The sequence below is a fragment of the Colobus angolensis genome, unplaced genomic scaffold (assembly GCF_000951035.1).
Source record: "Colobus angolensis palliatus isolate OR3802 unplaced genomic scaffold, Cang.pa_1.0 Scaffold246, whole genome shotgun sequence".
Taxonomy (NCBI): Eukaryota; Metazoa; Chordata; class Mammalia; order Primates; family Cercopithecidae; genus Colobus; species Colobus angolensis.
This window is the reverse complement of record NW_012115666.1, coordinates 418,796-436,767: the sequence shown is the minus strand read 5'-3', so window position 1 is coordinate 436,767 and position 17,972 is coordinate 418,796. Positions and strand designations below refer to the sequence as shown.

At 45.2% G+C, this 17,972-nt stretch overlaps 1 protein-coding gene across 6 annotated transcripts in view; it reads left to right on the top strand.

Annotated features, from left to right (window-relative positions):
* The first annotated feature begins 4,335 nt into the window (after nt 1-4,335).
* Nucleotides 4,336-17,972, top strand: part of DAPK1 (death-associated protein kinase 1) — a 214,833-nt gene continuing 201,196 nt past the window's right edge. Inside the window, exons 1-2 of one of the 6 annotated variants that reach the window (XM_011945873.1) lie at nt 4,336-4,410; nt 6,071-6,240. In XM_011945873.1, coding sequence (XP_011801263.1) covers nt 6,179-6,240 — 62 coding nt within the window. In that variant the 5' untranslated portion in view covers nt 4,336-4,410; nt 6,071-6,178. Of the gene's footprint in view, nt 4,411-4,773; nt 5,209-5,634; nt 5,736-6,070; nt 6,241-17,972 lie in introns of those variants that run through there. The other 5 variants (XM_011945872.1, XM_011945871.1, XM_011945870.1 and 2 more) reach the window with 5 other exon arrangements.

Sequence of the window (17,972 nt, the reverse complement as noted above, 5' to 3'; positions counted from 1 at the left end):
CAGGAACCCAAATGAGTAATAGCAGAGCTGGCACCAACCCTAGGCTCGAAGAGACAGAGGAGAGACAGTGGTTACCAAAACCCAGAAAGATAAAACTGTGTAAAATAGGGGATGTGGTGAAGAGCAGCAACATGTGTTTGGCTGTGAACTGAGGCAATCTTGCAGGGAGGAGAGCAGAGAAATGACTATCTTGCCTTCACTCTTCTTCCTTCTCCTTCATCTCATGTCAGGTGCCCCATTGGCTAAACCTACCAGCAACCAGAGGACAAGGAACGCGTTAAAATAATCTTACGGCTCAGAGAGTAGATTAGATGCAGAGCGACGAATGGATTATATTTAGCACAATCGCAGGTCTATTTGTTGATCCGTCTCCCTCATCAGGCTGAGTTACCTGAGGACAGAGAATGTTTCTCTTATATCTGCATCCCTAACATCTGGTGGACACTAGGTACTCAAGAAATGCTTACGGATGAGATCAGAGAAGATGGTAAATTGGGCATTAGATGGAGGTTTGTGCTTTCTGAGCCTGCCACATGCTTTCTGGAGAATCCAAGGCAAAATGAGAAACAGAATGAGCTCTATACTTTTGTCTGATAAAAGAAAATATGATTTGGTGAGAAGAAATGAATACTTTTAGCATTCAATGCTGGGAGGAACTGGGATCAGTCACGTGGCTGCCTCTATCAGAGGCTCTCAACTGCATAATGGACAGAGTCTTTAACAGTGAAACCACAATGCAGAAACATTCTTAAAAATATTAGCCCTTGATAAAACTAAAGCCATGTTACAAAAAACCAACCAAAAGGTGGAACTGAATTAATATGGTCCACTTTGAGCTGAGAATATCTTGCAAGAAAACGGTTGTCTCAGACTTCAAGTCTGACCTCCTACATAAACCTTCAGTGCAATCCTCCTTGTATTGTCTCTTCTCTCATCAGCCAAAAGATGGAAAGGATCAACTGAGGAACTTACGCTGGAGGAGCATGGATTCATTAGATGGCAGAAACCTGGGTTTCTGAATGGCTGCTGTGGGACTGATCTCTGCCTACACCCTGCAAACCTTTGTACTGAGAGCAAGTAACACATTTTTAATGTGTTAAATCTCTGAGATCTGTTGGGTCTTACAGCAACAGTTATTTTATCCTAATACGGCTGTAAAATAATGTTCTAAAATCGACACTCGGGTTTGTTTAAAATATTATCACCATGATTATTATAATTATAATCCATAGTCCATCTCATAATCAATTATTTTTATAGAAGTCCTTCTCAACTGGCATCTCATAATTTGTGGCTTCTTATATTGTTGCCTTCTATGTGTGAGATGCCTCTCTGAGTCTTTTTTGCTGGTACATGATAGAAAATAAAATATCCAACATTCTGATGTATTTTATAATGTACAAAGCCCTGTTTCATGCATTATCTCTTTAGATTGTCCCAATAAATCCGAGGAGTATTTAAGAGTCTATAATCATCCTCATTTCACAAGTGATGAAACTGAGACATTTACATATAAAGTGGAAAAACCACTAATTTATTTATCTATTAAATAAAAAACTCACTAATTTACTTAAAGATTAATTGAGAGAATAATTTAGTCTGTCTGGAACCAAGTATGTGTTAAGAGTTAAGTTTTCTTAATTTTTCTTTTTAAGAAGATAATCTTTGGCTTCATAACAAACCACCCTGAAGTAATGACTTAAAACATTAAAAGTCATTGATTTTGCTCACAGAACTTGAACTGGAAGATAAAAACAGCTGCGAGTGAGGGTGGGGCTGGACAGCTGGCTTCTTTGGGCATCTCTCGTTCTTTCTGTGGTCTTGTCACATGTTTCCACACGGCAGCCCTAGGGTAATCATGACAGCTGAAGGGTTTAGAGTGGGTGGAGGGGGAGAGGGAGGGAGGGAAAGAGAGAGAGAGAAAGAGAGAGAGAGAGAGAGAGAAGCAAGCAGGCAGAAGCTCTAATGCCTTATGACCTAACCTTGGAAATAAATTACATTGTGCCACTGCCACTACCTTTTCTTAGAAGCAAGCAGATAGGGTTGGTGCATATTTGAGAGGGGAATTAGACTTCACCTCTTGATTGGGAGAGTTTGAAAGAATTTGTGAATATGTTTTTAAATGACTACATTTCCCCTTTCTTTTTTCTTTTTTTTTTTTTTGAGACGGAGTCTCACTCTGTTGCCCAGGCTGGAGTACAGTGGCCCAATCCGGCTCACTGCAAGCTCCACCTCCTGAGTTCAGGCCATTCTCCTGCCTCAGCCTCTCAAGTAGCTGGGACTACAGGTGCCCGCCACCACGCCCAGCTAATTTTTTGTATTTTTAGTAGAGACGGGGTTTCACTGTGTTAGCCAGGATGGTCTCGATCTCATGACCTCGTGATCTGCTCGCCTCGGCCTCCCCAAGTGCTGGGATTACAGACGTGAGCCACCGCGCCCAGCTCACATTTCCCCTTTCTAAAATGCTTGTCTAAATTGGTGCACACGTGAAGCTCGGGTGTTAGTGACTCATCCAAGATTATTAACCTGTTAAATGGTTTCACCAATACTAGATCTAATTTTGTGACTCCAAATTTCATGCTCTTTCTCACTACTCCAGATAATCTCCAGTGAACATCATTGTCCATTACGGTAATTAAGACATTCTAGCTGCCAAATAGATTCAATCCTTTTAATTGCCTTGAAAAATGTATTTTTTTTGTTTTGCAGAAAATAAATATTACCCATACAGCGGTCATCCATAAACACCTTCCAAGTTTATCCCAAACATCTGTGTTTTAATTTTTTTCTCCCAACAGATGTATTCATTTGCATTTTCCCAGATGAATCATTCTTATTTTTGTTGTTATTTTTGACTGTATTTCTCACCTCTCAAGATCCTTTTGTATTAATTATCAAGCCCACTGCTTAAGCTAATACGATCTCCCAATATGGGGACTTCCTCTTGATTCCTGTGTGCCTTTCCTGTGGGTCATTAATGCAATGTTATTTAAGACTAGGATTTGGCCGGGCACAGTGGTTCACACCTGTAATCCCAGCACTTTGGGGGGCCGAGCCGGGAGGAGGATCACCTGAGGTCAGGAGTTTGAGATCAGCCTGCCCAATGTGGTGAAACCACGTCTCTACTAAAAATACAAAATTAGTCGGGCGTAGTCACATGCCTGTAATCCCAGGTACTGGGTAGCTTGAGGCAGGAGAATCGCTTGAACCCGGGAGGAGGAGTTTGCAGTGAGCCGAGATTTCACAACTGCACTCCAGCCTAGGCCACAAGAGCGAAACTCTGTCTCAAAAAAAAAAAAAAAAAAAAAAAGACTAGGATTTGGATTTGCCATAAGGCTTGAGGGGCATTCTTTTGTTTTGTTTTACCTTGTTTTCAAGAGGCCAAAATCTTCACAGTTGAAAATTTGTGTTGAACCACAGAGATCTGAACCAACTCAGTTTAGAAAGCCTGGGGATTTGAACAATGGTGTGGATGGGAAATCTCTTCATCTGTCAGTTTTCATCATTCTAGGCAGTAAAATCGATTTCCCTTTAGAAGTTTTTCTCCGTTTGGGGTTCACCAGCAGTGGGATGTGGGGAATCAACCCTTCTTCGTCCCCACCCAAACATTAGGTGGGAGCATGGGGTGGGAAGTAGAGAAAGTGGACAGAGGTCTCCCGTGGATATGGGATCTTTGTGTAGACCAGAACAGTCCTCAGAAATCTCATGCAAGCCACATAGGTACTGTTATATTTTCTAGTAGCCACTTTTTAAAAAGTAAACAGATGGGGCCGGGCATGGTAGCTCATGCCTGTAACCACAGCACTTTGGGAGGCTGAGATGGCCGGATCAGAAGGTCAAGAGATGGAGACCCTCCTGGTCAACACAGTGAAACCCCATCTCTACTAAAAATACAAAAATTAGCTGGGCATGGTGACGCGTGACTGTAGTCCCAGCTACTGGGGAGGCTAAGGCAGGAGAATAGCTTGAACCCTGGAGGTGGAGGTTGCAGTAAGCCGAGATAGCGCCACAACACTTCAGCGTGGTGACAGAGCGAGACTCCGTCTCAAAAAAAAAAAAAAAAAGGAAACAGGTGAAATTAATTTTAGTAATATATTTTATTTAACCCAATGTATCCAAAATACTATCATTGGAACGTGTAATGAATAGAAAAATATTCATGAGGTATTTTTCATTCTCCTATCCACACTATCTTGGACTCTAACGTGTATTTTACACTTATAGCACAATTAATTTGGGACTAGCTACATTTCATCTCAACAATAGCCGACAGCATATTGGATAGCACAAATAAACTCTTCGTCTCTGTTGCTTCTTTGGGTCTGGGAGACCTTTCTTCGGATTGCAAACCTTTTTGCTTTCAAACCTCGGCTCCAACACCAGTCTGGCAGAGGAACCCAGTCTAATGAGGTCCACTCCCTTCCTGCCATTCTCTCTATTCCATTAACCTGTTTTGTGGTAAACATAGGACTGATCCTCCAAGATTACCTTATTAATTAGCTTACATATTTATTTTCTATCTGTCCCACCAGAATGCAGTTTTCTGGAGGGCAGGGATTTTTAAAAACCTGTTTTGTTCTGTGATTTTCCCATACCGAGCACCGTGCCCGGCACAAGCTGGGATCCCAGTATACATCTCGGGGCGAAAGAACCGTGTTTCCCTAGAACCCAGGCAGAGGGCAGCTTCTCAGTGTGTCACAGGTGGGGCGCCCGCACTGGCTCCCAGGCCGGCGTGGGTGTGGGGCGAGTGGGTGTGTGCGGGGTGTGCGCGGTAGAGCGCGCCAGCGAGCCCGGAGCGCGGAGCTGGGAGGAGCAGCGAGCGCAGCGCAGAACCCGCAGCGCCGGCCAGGCAGGGCAGTTCGGAGGTGGGTGGGCCGCGCCGCCAGCCCGCTTGCAGGGTCCCCATTGGCCGCCTGCCGGCCGCCCTCCGCCCAAAAGGCGGCAAGGAGGCGAGAGGCTGCTCCAGAGCCCGGGCAGGAGACCCGGCCGAGCCAACGCCAGGGACTTTGTTCCCTCCGCGGAGTGGACTCGGCGACCCTCGCGGCGGCAGGGTCTGGTGCCGGCGCCTGGGCGGCTGCGTGGGATCTGCGCCCCCGACTCCCTCCCTAGCTGTGTTCCCGCCGCCGCCCCGCTTGTCTCCGGCGCTGGCGCCTATGGTCGGCCTCCGACAGCGCTCCGGAGGGACCCGGGGAGCTCCCAGGCGCCCGGGTGAGTGGCCAGGCGCGGCTCCCCGGTTCCCCTGGCCCCCGGCGCCAGCTTTTGCTTTCCTGGCCAGAGCGCGGTGGGGTTTGCCCGGGCAGTGCCTCGAGCAACTGGGAAGGCCAAGGCGGAGGGAAACTTGGCTTCGGGGAGAAGTGCGATCGCAGCCGGGAGGCTTCCCCAGCCCCGCGGGCCGGGTGAGAACAGGTGGCGCCGGCCCGACCAGGCGCTTTGTGTCGGGGCGCGGGGATCTGGAGCCGACGGCCGCGCCTCGGTGGGCCGCTCCCTTCCCTCCCTTGCTCCCCCGGGCGGCCGCACGCCGGGTCGGCCGGGTAACGGAGAGGAGTCGCTAGGAATGTGGCTCTGGGGACTGCCTCGCTCGGGGAAGGGGAGAGAGTGGCCACGGTGGCAGGAGAGGCGCGGGAGCCGAGAGGTGGCGCGGGGGTGCCACCGTTGCCGCAGGCTGGAGAGAGATGCTTCCAGCGAGGCGCGTTCCGTCTGGGCGAGGGCTTCATTCTTCCGCTGCGTCCCTGGAGGTGGGAAAGCTGGGTGGGCGTGTGTGCAGAGAAAGGGGAGGCGGGGAGGCCAGTCACTTCCGGAGCCGGTTCTGATCCGAACAGACCGCCCAGCGTTCGGGGACGCGGACCTCGGGGTGCCGTGGTGCCCGGCCCCACGCGCGCACGAGGCTGAGGGGTCGGGGGCGTCTCTGACCGCCCAGCTTTAACAAAGGGTGATCCTCTCCACCCCGCGAGGAGGGGCAGCTTCGGAGACCCGGTCTTCCGCGAGCGGGTCTTAGCGCCGGGGAGGTCTACTTCCTTTTAGGGTTGCCATTTTACTATTATTATTGCTTTTTTAATTTTTTTTCCAAAAGGACTGGAGACTGATGTATGAGGGGGCCACGGAGGCGCAGGAGCGGTGGTGATGGTTTGGGAAGCGGAGCTGAAGTGCGCTGGGCTTTGGTGAGGCGTGACAGTTTATCATGACCGTGTTCAGGCAGGAAAACGTGGATGATTACTACGACACCGGAGAGGAACTTGGCAGGTAAAGGGGGTCCCAGAAACGTACCCTCCTGGATTGTGGAGATGCATAACGATGGGGCCATTGGGTGGTAAACAAATGCAGTTCGAATCAGATGTCTCCTTCGCCCTTTCTGGAGATGCGCAAATCATAGAGAAAAAGAGTTACTAACCCAGCGATAAACTGCCTGATCCAAGGGCCTGGGGGTGGAGGAGAGGCAGCCGTTCAGGGCTAGATTGTGATGCACAGTATATTGATCAAGTTCCCCGGACAAAAACAGATTTAATTGTCTGCACTAACTCTTGCCAGCCCTTGCCCCTCTGTGACAACAGGACAAACACTAAGATCATAATTGCAACTGGAGTTAGCTTTTATGTGTGATTTAAACGGAGAGTACAAACTAATCAATAGGTTTTTAAAATCTTAGTACTTTTTCCTCTATCTAAATTTCCAGTGTAATGTGAGCAAGTATTGGTAGATGGTAAATGGAGACTTGCCAGATGTTGATGTTGGGCTTGGATTTTGAAACTTCTTCCAACCAGGAATTTAATTATGTGGTTGGTGTTGGTGGTTGCTTTGGTTTCATTTACAATGTTAAATTTTTAACAAATCAATGAGAGTCTAATATGGCTATCTGGATTCAGAGCATACCTCCTTTGCCGTAGCAGCTGTGATTCTCAGTGTAAAATCTTTCAGTTTCTAGGTAAACAAAGAATGGTTTCTTTCGGGGCATCTAAGGGCTGATTGCTGTTTCCTTTGACTGTGTATTAGACAGAGTGTTTTGGGCTCTGGTCAACTTTAGTAGAAAACCTAGTTTTCATACCTACGTTTAAAACTGAATTTATGGAATTTGTGGTGTATTTGCATTGTGAGTGGAGTAGGCAAAAGGATATTTAAACAAACAAAATATATATTTACTTATATGTGCATTGAAATATGTATTTTCCCATATACATCTGATGTCCTGATACAAAGCTTCCTTTTTCTCCATGAAAAGGAAATTTAAAAACACCAGCATCCTGGATTACCTAATGAGAATTATGGAAACTAAGCTTAACTAAATTTTTTTTAATTCAAACGATAGTGTGGAATTTTTTAAAAAGTTACTGTGGCAGAGTATTTCTCTAAATATTTAGTACTGACTGAAAACATCGATGGGGGCCTGTGCTTAGGAAGAGCTCTCTGTATATTGATGATCTGGTAAGTAAATAAGGAAAGCTCTTCAAAAATCACATTTCATGGATATGTTTAAGATTGAAGTTTAAGAGTGTGCGGTTGAAATACTTGGTTTAACTGGAATTAAATAACTTTCCTGTGGTTTTCAGCAAGATGAGTGGTATTTGGAGTTTTCCTTTGGGACTGGAAGAAAAAAGCAAAAAACGAAATTTTAACTTGATTTGCGTAGTGCGGCCTGATCATTTAAGTGTTGTTAGAGAGATGACTGAAATTAGTTGAGATTATTGTATTATGGATTAAGTATAATGACCTTATTTTCATTATGATTTTTTGGTACAATTTTGTGTTATGAGAAAGAAATAGAAAAAGAGGCCTCCCTGTGGTTGGCGAAGGGAGTTTGTGATCTTTATTTCGTGGGCATGATGATGAGGGGAGTGAGGTGGTTTGCTTATTTGTCACTAGCACATTGATTTGCTCCGTGTACATTTCTTTGTGTAACGTTCTGCCCACTATGCAAGGTAAACTGACAAATTGTTTATTAAATAATTTATGTGACCTAGGAATTTTAAAGAAATGCTCTGAAAACCTGAAGTCTGAAGTTTTTAAAAATGAAATGTACAGACTCATCTATCCTGTATAACTGCTATTGTTTTTGCCAAAAAATGAGTGAATGATTGGGTTTTGGAAAATTGTTCAAGTCCTGTGATTTTATGTCTGCCTTGGATGTAGCCACTTCCTGAAAACAAGTCCTGATGTAAGATGGACATGTAGGAAGATGCTGCTTATATGACATCATGTGTCACTGAGGGAAGATTGGAAGTGGAGGCAGGAGTTTGGTAGCAGGAAAATGGAAATGGGCAGATATGTGGCACAAATGCAAGGTCATTCTAAGCAGTGAGTTACTAGCAGACCAGTATCTGAGATTTAAGACTTTTATTTGGCCAGGCGCGGTGGCTTACACCTGTAATCCCAGCACTTTGGGAGGCCGAGGTGGGCGGATCACGAGGTCAGGAATTTAAGACCAGCCTGGCTAACATAGTGAAACAACGTCTCTACAAAAAATACAAAAAAAATTAGCGGGCTTGGTGGCGCGCGCCTATAGTCCCAGCTATTTGGGAGGCTGAGGCACGGAATCGCTTGAACCTGAGAGGCGGAGGTTGCAGTGATCGGAGATCGTGCCTCTGCACTCCAGCCTGGGTGACACAGTGAGACTCTGTCTCAAAAAAAAAGAAAAGACTGTACTTACATATCTTTAGCAGTCATCTAAATAACAACAATTCACTTACCTTATAAATGTAGTGAAACACAGTACATAGCCAGGAGGAAAGATGGGATTTTGAAGAAGTAGAGTACAGTATTATTGTTAATATTATTTTATTTTTAGGAAAACTGAAAATGTGCGTATTTGTGTGTACTGCCTAGGACTTCTGTAAAAGCTCTCTGTCAACTGTCAGGAACTTTATAAAGTATTACAACTATTGTAGCAGTCCATCTGCAGCAGTAAGAGAGCAGATGGACCACTGGACAGATACCCTGGTCCAAAACCTGGCTCTGCAACTTACTAGTTTTCTTGAACAGGCCATTTACCCACTCTGACACTCAGGATTTTCCTCTATAATATGAGAGAGAGATCTAGTGCTTATTTCATGGGTGTTGTAAAAATCAAGTAATCTAACTTGTAAAAGTAGTTTATCAGCAGTAGAGAGTTAAACAAGTATAGATGTTACCTGTAGACTGGCTGAGACATGTGGGTGCCTCAGGCAAGCTAATAACTTGGCCCGCAACTCAATATTCTTTAAGTTTCTGTTTAGCAACTTTGGGAGGGGATGCCTTATAGGAAAAGGGTCAGGAGGAGAAGAGTTGCTGACAGCATTCAGCCTCCACTATGATTCTGAATAATGCAGCCCTGGCTTTGAGCTGGCACACCCTCCAAACAGAAGCAAGTCCCTGCAGCAGATGCACGTGTTATGTTTAGAAGAGTGTTCGGTGGCCTTCAATTTGGCTCCTGGAGCCCTTTAGGGTCTCACCCTCTGTCCCAGGAGGTGGAACAAAGAACTGCCTCTATTATGTGTAATAGTCTCTGGGAGGAGTTCTTATAAATGCAGTTTTCTCCATCTGCTATTATACTGGGTTGTTTTAATGCCCCAGGATGCCCTAGCATCTCTTATCAGTTGGCACCTTGGGCAGCTGCGGGCTGACTTGCCACATTGTTGGGCTCTAGTTACATCCTTGGCCGTCGTTCAGCCTAACCTGCGAGCCTCCTGGGCACCTCTCTGTGTACACTGCTTTCCTGAGGGACTGGCCTTCTTTCCTGTTGCACCATCTGACCTTATATGATCTTAAGACCTAAGTCCTACTTCCTTAATGAATCCTTCCACAATGAGTTTCCCCTTTTTAAGTCAACTGACTTCTCTGAGACTCTCTTTGTCCATGACCATAGACTGCCCAGTGACATGTTCCATCCTGTTTTACATTTATTAGTCTTGTATTGCTCTTTGCAGCCAGCTTGTGGATTTCTTTGGGGTATGCCCTGTGGTGTGGAGTTGTTGTGGTCCTTTCTCCCCATAGTGTGCACTGTGCCACAGACTTCCTACAGATTGATCAATATCAGGATTAATGCATGCCTAAATGAGCTAATGCAGTTTGGCAGGTGCAATTTTGAGACCAGAATGGGGATGTAAGATTCAAACGATGATGCAGAGGCTGATGCTGTTAGAGAGGCAGTGTGCTCATTTGGAAAATGGGGAGACACCGACCGTGGTAGGGTGTTGTGAGAATTGCAGATGTGACTTTAAACTTCTGTCATGCAGTCACTGGCTAATATCTGTCTGTCTTTCTAGTCTATAGATATGCATTTACTGAACACCTACTAAGTGTCATGTGTCTAAAATATATGTATTTGTATATATGTAATATATTTTTTATATATATATGTTTTTGAGACAAGGTCTTAACTCTGTTCCTCAGGCTGGAGTGCAGTGGCATTATCATAGCTCACTGTAACCTTGAACTCCTGGGCTCAAGCAGCCCTCCCACCTCGGCCTTCCAAAGCTCTGAGATTATAGGGCAGAGACACTGTGCCTATCCTCTAATATATTATTTTTATTAACCTGTTTTCTGCATCACAGCATTTACCACATTGCATAATAACTGCTTATTTGATGATCTGCTTTCTCCACGGGGCCATTACCTTGGACTTGCTCCTCACTTTTTATTTCTAATGCCCAGGTTGATGCATGACACTTAGAAGGCACTCAGTAAATGCATGCTGATAGCCTAGACTGAATGGATCAATATATGTAAAGCAACTTGAAAGAATATGTATGTATTAGGCCCTCAATAAATGATGGCTTGTGGTGAAGATGAACCCTTAGGATATAATGGCTGCCGCTCATCAAAATAAAACTGCTCTTGTTTTTGCATTCTTTGTGGCTCAGCAGTAATGAGCACAGCAGCCAAAATTTTCAAGCACAAGATCACTTTTAAACAAAACAAATGAAATGGAGCATTAAATATTTTACCTTGGTTTGGATGGTCATTGGAAGCTAATAATTCACGTTTAAAACATTGCCCTTTCAGCGTAAAATCCATAGGCATTTTCATTGAAGTAAGAAGTTGTCCTAAGTCCTGGCAGTCCGAGTGCATCTCTCGGCTGGTTTACTGCGAATTGCCGGAGTTAGTCGTAAGAATAATGGCAACCCTGCGTGGCTCATAGAAGGGGAGAGACTTTCTGGCATGTTTTTTCTTCGGAAATGGGAACCACAGGCCACCGGTGGATTTCTGCATCCTTATAGGACTCTGCTGAATGTGACATTTTTCTTCTTAGTATTTTTGACTCAGAATGCTCTCAGATGTTTCCTCTGATAGGAGAGGGTCCAAAGGTTTTTTTGTCTCGCTTTGTCACCCAGGCTGGAGTGCAGTGGCCGGATCTCAGCTCACTGCAAGCTCCGCCCCCCGGGTTCCCGCCATTCTCCTGCCTCAGCCTCCCTAGTAGCTGGGACTACAGGCGCCCGCCACCTCGCCCGGCTAGTTTTTTGTATTGTTAGTAGAGACGGGGTTTCACTGTGTTAGCCAGGATGGTCTCGATCTCCTGACCTCGTGATCCACCCGTCTCGGCCTCCCAAAGTGCTGGGATTACAGGCTTGAGCCACCGCGCCCGGCCCCAAAGGTTTAAGAGAGATAAAGTTCCGATACATAGATTAAAGGCAACGGTTAGTGATTTTAAAAGTGTGTACGTTTTAGGAAGGTCTAATAATAATCTTCCAGGATATGAAGCGAAGACATGATGGTGTTGGTAAGTGGCAGTTTGTTTGAATGCTTGCTTGCTGGCACTGGGAGCGTGTTGCTGGGTTACTAGGGCAGGCATCATGTAGGTTCAAGGGGGCCAGGAACAGAGTGGGTGGAGGTGCTTATTGGTTAGGAAGCCAAGGAACATGGAAGCTCACTTCTTGGTCCCCCATGCTCTTTGACGCTCAGCTTGTGTCTCACCCGGCCAATGAGGAACCTGAAGGCCCCATATCATTGGTATATGCCCCTGCGAAGCCATGAAAGACTCATAGGAAACCTTCAGAGATGGATGCCCAGATAAATTCCAGTGCACTCGTCCCTCAGTATCCATGGCGGATTAGTTCCAGGGCCTCTGGGGACACCAAAATCCACAAATGCTGAAGTCCTTTATATAAAATGGCATAGTATTTGCATATAACCGATGTAATCTTCCCACAGATATTAAACCATCTCTAGATTACTTAATGATACTTAGTACAATGTACATGCTACCTAAGTAGTAGCATTATAATGTTTAGGGAATAATAACCAGAAAAAAAAAGTCTGTATATGTTCAATACAGATGCAGTGTTTTTCCCTGAATATTTTTGGTGCAAGGTTGGTTGAATCCATGGATGCAGAACCCACAGATCTAGAGGGCTGACTATAGTTGTGTACAGGTGTTATATCAGGAGAGGAATATTGGCTCTTCTACCTTGTTCTCTTCCCTCCTAGCAGAGTTGTAATCCAGACCCCTTCTTTCCAGGTGATTGGGGGTGAGGGGCCAAGCTGCTGGATATCTGATACCCGGGAGTGACATGGTGAAGGTCGTATTGCCTGACTCAGCAGGGAGATGTGTTAGGAACTTTCATCCTTCATTCTAGTCAAATGCCATGAGTACCTAATTGTATACATTAAGTGAATATTATTTTAGTGGAAATTTATTTCTGATTATGAGACAAAGGAAGCCGCCCTGCTGACACGAGGGGAGTGGTTTCCATTGGGGAAGAGTACTCCGGAGAGCTCAGGGACTTTGTTTGTTTATGTTTTTTTGTTTTGTTTTTTTTTTTGAGACAGAGTCTCACTCTGTCGTCCAGGCTGGAGTGTAGTGGTGCGATCTTGGCTCACTGCAACCTCCTACCTCCGAATTCAAGCAATTCTCTGCCTCAACCTCCCAAGTAGCTGGGATTACAGGTGCCCGCCACCGCGCCTGGCTTATTTTTTGTATTTTTAGTAGAGACGGGGTTTCACCGTCTTGGCCAGGCTGGTCTTGAACTCCTGACCTCGTGATCCACCCGCCTCAGCCTCCCAAAGAGCTGGGATTACAGGCGTGAGCCACTGTGCCCGGCCTTTTGTTTTTTTGTAGACAAAGTCTTGCTCTGTTGCCCAGGCTAGAGTGCAGTGGGGCGATCTTGGCTCACTGCAACCTCTGCCTCCCCAGTTTAAGCGATTCTCTGTCTCAGCCTCTCAAATAGCTGGAATTACAGGCATATACCACCACACCTGGCTAATTTTTTAATTTTTAGTAGAGGTGGGGTTTCACCATGTTGGCTATGCTGGTCTTGAACTCCCGACCTCAAGTGATCCGCCTACCTTGGCCTCCCAAAGTGCTAGGATTACAGGTGTGAGCCGCTGCGCCCGGCTGGGATTTTGACCTGGAAGAAGGCTGAGTGACCAGCACTGCCTCCCTTCACATTTTATCCACCCATGTTTGGACAGGTGGAGTGGCTTTCTCCAGGCAACTGATTAAAAAAGGTGACAAGACATGGAACCAGAACCAGAACAAGACATGGGCTAGGCCTGTTTCATTATCTGTGCTACTTAGGATTTGACAATTTTCCATTTTTGAAAGCCAGATGAAGTTGATATTTAAGAGAGCTGAAGTAGGCAGCCATTTGATGCCAATTTATTTCAGCATCTGCATGGAGAAAATGGTTAGGGATAAACAGTAGCTGCTTCATGGTAGGTTTTCATTTGAAGCCTAGCCAAAGGCAACAGGGTCAGCCCTTTGAACTCAGAACTTTTGCAGGCCTTAACGACACACTGGGACCTTCTTTCCTTTTCCAAGTGGCTTGCACCTTGCAGTTCTGAATGATGTTAACATGTGGCGTAGTTTTACTAAAGTCCCAAGTTAATGGTTTACCTTTTTAGAAAACTCCAAAAACACTTTCATTGTTATTTAACTTTTGAATAATGTAGTGTCTAAGAGTGTTGTCTCTGACCTGTGCGCCTACCTGCCAATGACCACCAGTTTCTCATTTCATTACGCCACAACTAGTCTGGCTAGCTTAGAGTTGGTGTGTGATTGTTTGAGACCTTATGTGGAAGATAATATTTAATTGTTTTGTTCTGGTTTGTTGGGGTAAATTCTCCAAATGGAATGCATCCTTTCTCGGCCTTGAAAGAGGTTATATGACAGTACAATTATTTATAATAAATCCAATGTATGACTTTGGGTACATTCTATTATAAATGAACTTTTTAAAAGGTGCAGTTAGAGTGGAAGGAAAATGAAGTTGACATTCCGATTTTCCACATCATCTGACTAAAATGGATTTAAACTAACTTTCTCTAACTAGTAAATCTTTCTCAGGTAAGTACAGTTGTATCCCAGCTTTAGAGTTAATGTGTTAGGGGGTTTTTACAAATAAAAAATCTAAAACCTAAAATAGTTGTATTTTATCTTCTATCCCAATCCAAAACAAAACAAAACAATCATGTGATAGTAACTAATCTTTGGAGATACCTGACAAGCGTGATCCATAGTGATGTGCATTTGTCACTTTGTTCTTCTTTAGGTGACATCGAGAGCTGGTGTGGCTTATGGATCATGCTGTTGTCATTTATGTATAATGTTGCTTACTCTGGGAAGAGATCATGGGGCCTTTTTTTTTTTCTTTGAGATGGAGTTTTGCTCTTGTTGCCCAGGCTGGAGTGTAATGGCGCAATCTCCGCTCACTGTAACCTCTACCTCCCGAGTTCAAGCGATTCTCCTGCCTCAGCCTCCTAAGTAGCTGGGATTACAGGCATGCGCCTCCACGCCTGGCTAATTTTGTGACATTGAGAGCTGGTGTGGCTTATGGATCACACTGTGGTCATTTATGTATAACGTTGCTTACTCTGAGAAGTGACCATTGGGCCTTTTTGTTTTTGAGACAGAGTTTCGCTCTTGTTGCCCAGGCTGGAGTGCAGTGGCGCCATCTTGGCTCACTGCAACCTCTGTGTCCCGGATTCAAGCGATTCTCCTGCCTCAGCCTCCTAAGTAGCTGGGATTACAGGCATGTGCCTCCACTCCTGGCTAATTTTGTATTTTTAGTAGAGACGGGGTTTCTCCATGTTAGTCAGGCTGGTCTTGAACTCCTGACCTCAGGTGATCTGCTTGCCTCAGCCTCCCAAAGTGCTGGGATTACAGGTGTGAGCCACCACGTCTGGCGTTCACGGGGCTTTTACCTTATGTGCTACCTTTTGATGTTTCAGTTGTGAGCTTGAAGAATTTTATTCAGTAACCTAACGTATAATTAGAGATACCAGAGTGATGGGGAGGGGAGGGAAGAAGGTTGGGAGAATGTTGTTGATTTTTTTTTTTTTTCCCTTTATAAACACATACAACTTTGGACGAAGAACATAATGTTTCAGCAAATGAATGCTTGTAAACTGCCGATCTCTGGAGTGTGAAAAGTTTATATTGATGGCGCTTATATTCATAAGCCTGATGGGTTTTGGCTGGGAAATTTGGCTCAAGATACGGACTTCTTTCGGGACACATTTTATTTTCTGTCAAAACTGCCTGATTATTCTTATTTAGGAAATATGTGATGAATGGGGCTGGCTGGTAAATGTTTTAAGTGCAGTTGATATTATAAATTTTCACTTACAAGAATGAACTAATTTTCATTGTTGAATAGTTATGTCTTAGTTCATTGCTTTTTACTTTCAAAACTGTATAAACTTTTCCTTTTTTTTTTTTTTTTGGAGACAGTGTGTCACTCTGTTGCCCAGGCTGGAGTGCAGTGGCATGCTCTCCGCTCATAGCAACCTCCGCCTCCTGAGTTCAAGTGATTCTCCTGCCTCAGTCTCCCAAGTAGCTGGGACTACAGGCATCCGCCACCACACCCAGCTAATTTTTGTATTTTTAGTAGAGATGAGGTTTCACCATGTTGGCCAGTTTGGTCTGTGACCTCAGGTGATCTGCCCTCCTCGGCCTCCCAAAGTGCTGGGATTACAGGCGTGAGCCACCGCACTGGTCCAACTTTTCCTTTTTACCTTAAAAAGATTGTCAGGATTTTTGAGACCTGACTACAACCCCTGACACCTGACCCACAGTATAGAATTTTCCAGGTGAAAAAGACATGTAGAGAAAGTCATCAATGAAATTTTTTTCCCCATTCATGAAAATGATTAGATTTTCCTTTGAGCTGCCTGTCTGTATGTCTGCCTGGCACCTCATATGTCTCTCCAGGACTGGGCTGCCTCTGAGAGAGAAGGATAGGTGCACCTAAAGCGATGCAAGAAAAAAAGTGGCAGAACGATATGATGGGACAGGCAGAGAGAAGAGGTCAGAATTTAGTGTTGATTCAGTTCTGATCTTTCCACCCTCCTTTGAGAGGTTTTTCTAAATTGTTTTGCCTCCTCTGTGTAAAGCTCCATTTTGGGGCCATCTGTGGTTTATGGGTAAGCAGCAGAAATGTGTGTCTCCGGGAAAGTGATGAAAGGCTGCAGCCTTTGGAGTGTAATATTTAATAGACTAGGAGTTACAAGTTGTTTGGCTTTATAAAAACAAAGCTACGGGCGCTGCAGGTATACGTATCCTGTAGAGAACAGACTTTTAACGGGTACTGCTGACGCTGGAGATGCTAAATGGCACATAATACACGGAAGAGCTGTCCTTAGGAATTTGGTAAGGCAAAAAGTGCTAAAAAGTTATTTATTACCTTAAAATAATATTTCATTGGCCTATAAATCAGTATAATTGAAAGCAGAGCCTGCCACATTTTCTTTTCTTTTTTTTTTTTTGAAATAGAGTTTTGCTCTTGTTGCCCAGGCTAGAGTGCAATGGTGTGATCTCAGCTCACCTCAACCTCTGGCTCCCGGGTTCAAGTGATTCTCCTGCCTCAGTCCCCCGAGTAGCTGGGATTACAGGCATGCGCCAGCACACCCAGCTAATTTTATATTTTTAGTAGAGATGGGTTTCTCCATGGGTTTCTGCATGTTGGTCACGCTGGTCTCGAACTCCAGATCTCAGGTGATCCGCCTGCATTGGCCCCCCAAAGTGCTGGGATTACAGGCGTGAGCCACCGCGCCCGGCCATCCTGCCAGTGTTTTCTTCCGTGCGCTTGGGATGGGAATATAGAAAATTGTCTTCTTAGATATTGGCTTTGCCACTCAAAGTCTCTACAATCAGTGTGTGAACTGCTGGGAGCGATGCCAGAATCTTTCACAGATTTCATTCCTGGGAGCTCTTCTGGCGTCAGATGATCACGGTTTCTTTTCCTTCTGCACCACAGCACATGGAGGAGGCCCCTTTCTCACTTGCTCCGTTGCTTTGCCATTCATGGAGACAGTGGCACCACCAGTCAGCCCATGGCCAGGCCGCTTTTGCCCTTTTTCTAACTAAGTCACTATGGATGGACTAAACAGAAGATATTTACAGTTTGCCCATTTAGAATCGATAAGGGTGTGCCCTGGACTCCATCATAAATTCCATTACGTCCAGCCTCAGGCATCTGTTTCAATTGTTTGGGAGAGGAAGTGAATTAGCACAAGTGGAATATCTACAGGATGAAACGTGGTCAGTCTGTGCGTTTCTCCCCACCCTTTCGTTGGCTGGAAGAGATAATGCTTGACATGTATGGGGCGGACAGGGGAATGTCAGCCTCGTGGCCATGGAGAAGCAGGAAGTCCTGTGGTTTTGTTCAGTGTGATTTGGGCATCGAATGAGTAGATCCTGTTTTAACAATATGACTCATTAATATGAACCATCATTTTGTAGGTCTTGTCTTTAGAAGCAACATTCTCTTTTTTTTTTTTTTTTTGCGACGGAGTCTTGCTCTGTCGCCCAGGCTGGAGTGCAGTGGCACGATCTCTACTCACTGCAAGCTCCGCTTCCCAGGTTCACACCATTCTCCTGCCTCAGCCTCCCGTGTAGCTGGGACTACAGGCGCCCGCCACCGCGCCCAGCTGATTTTTTAAAATGTATTTTTAGTAGAGACGGGGTTTCACCGTGTTAGCCAGGATGGTCTCGATCTCCTGACCTCGTGATCCGCCCGTCTCGGCCTCCCAAAGTGCTAGGATTACAGGCGCAAGCCACCGCGCCT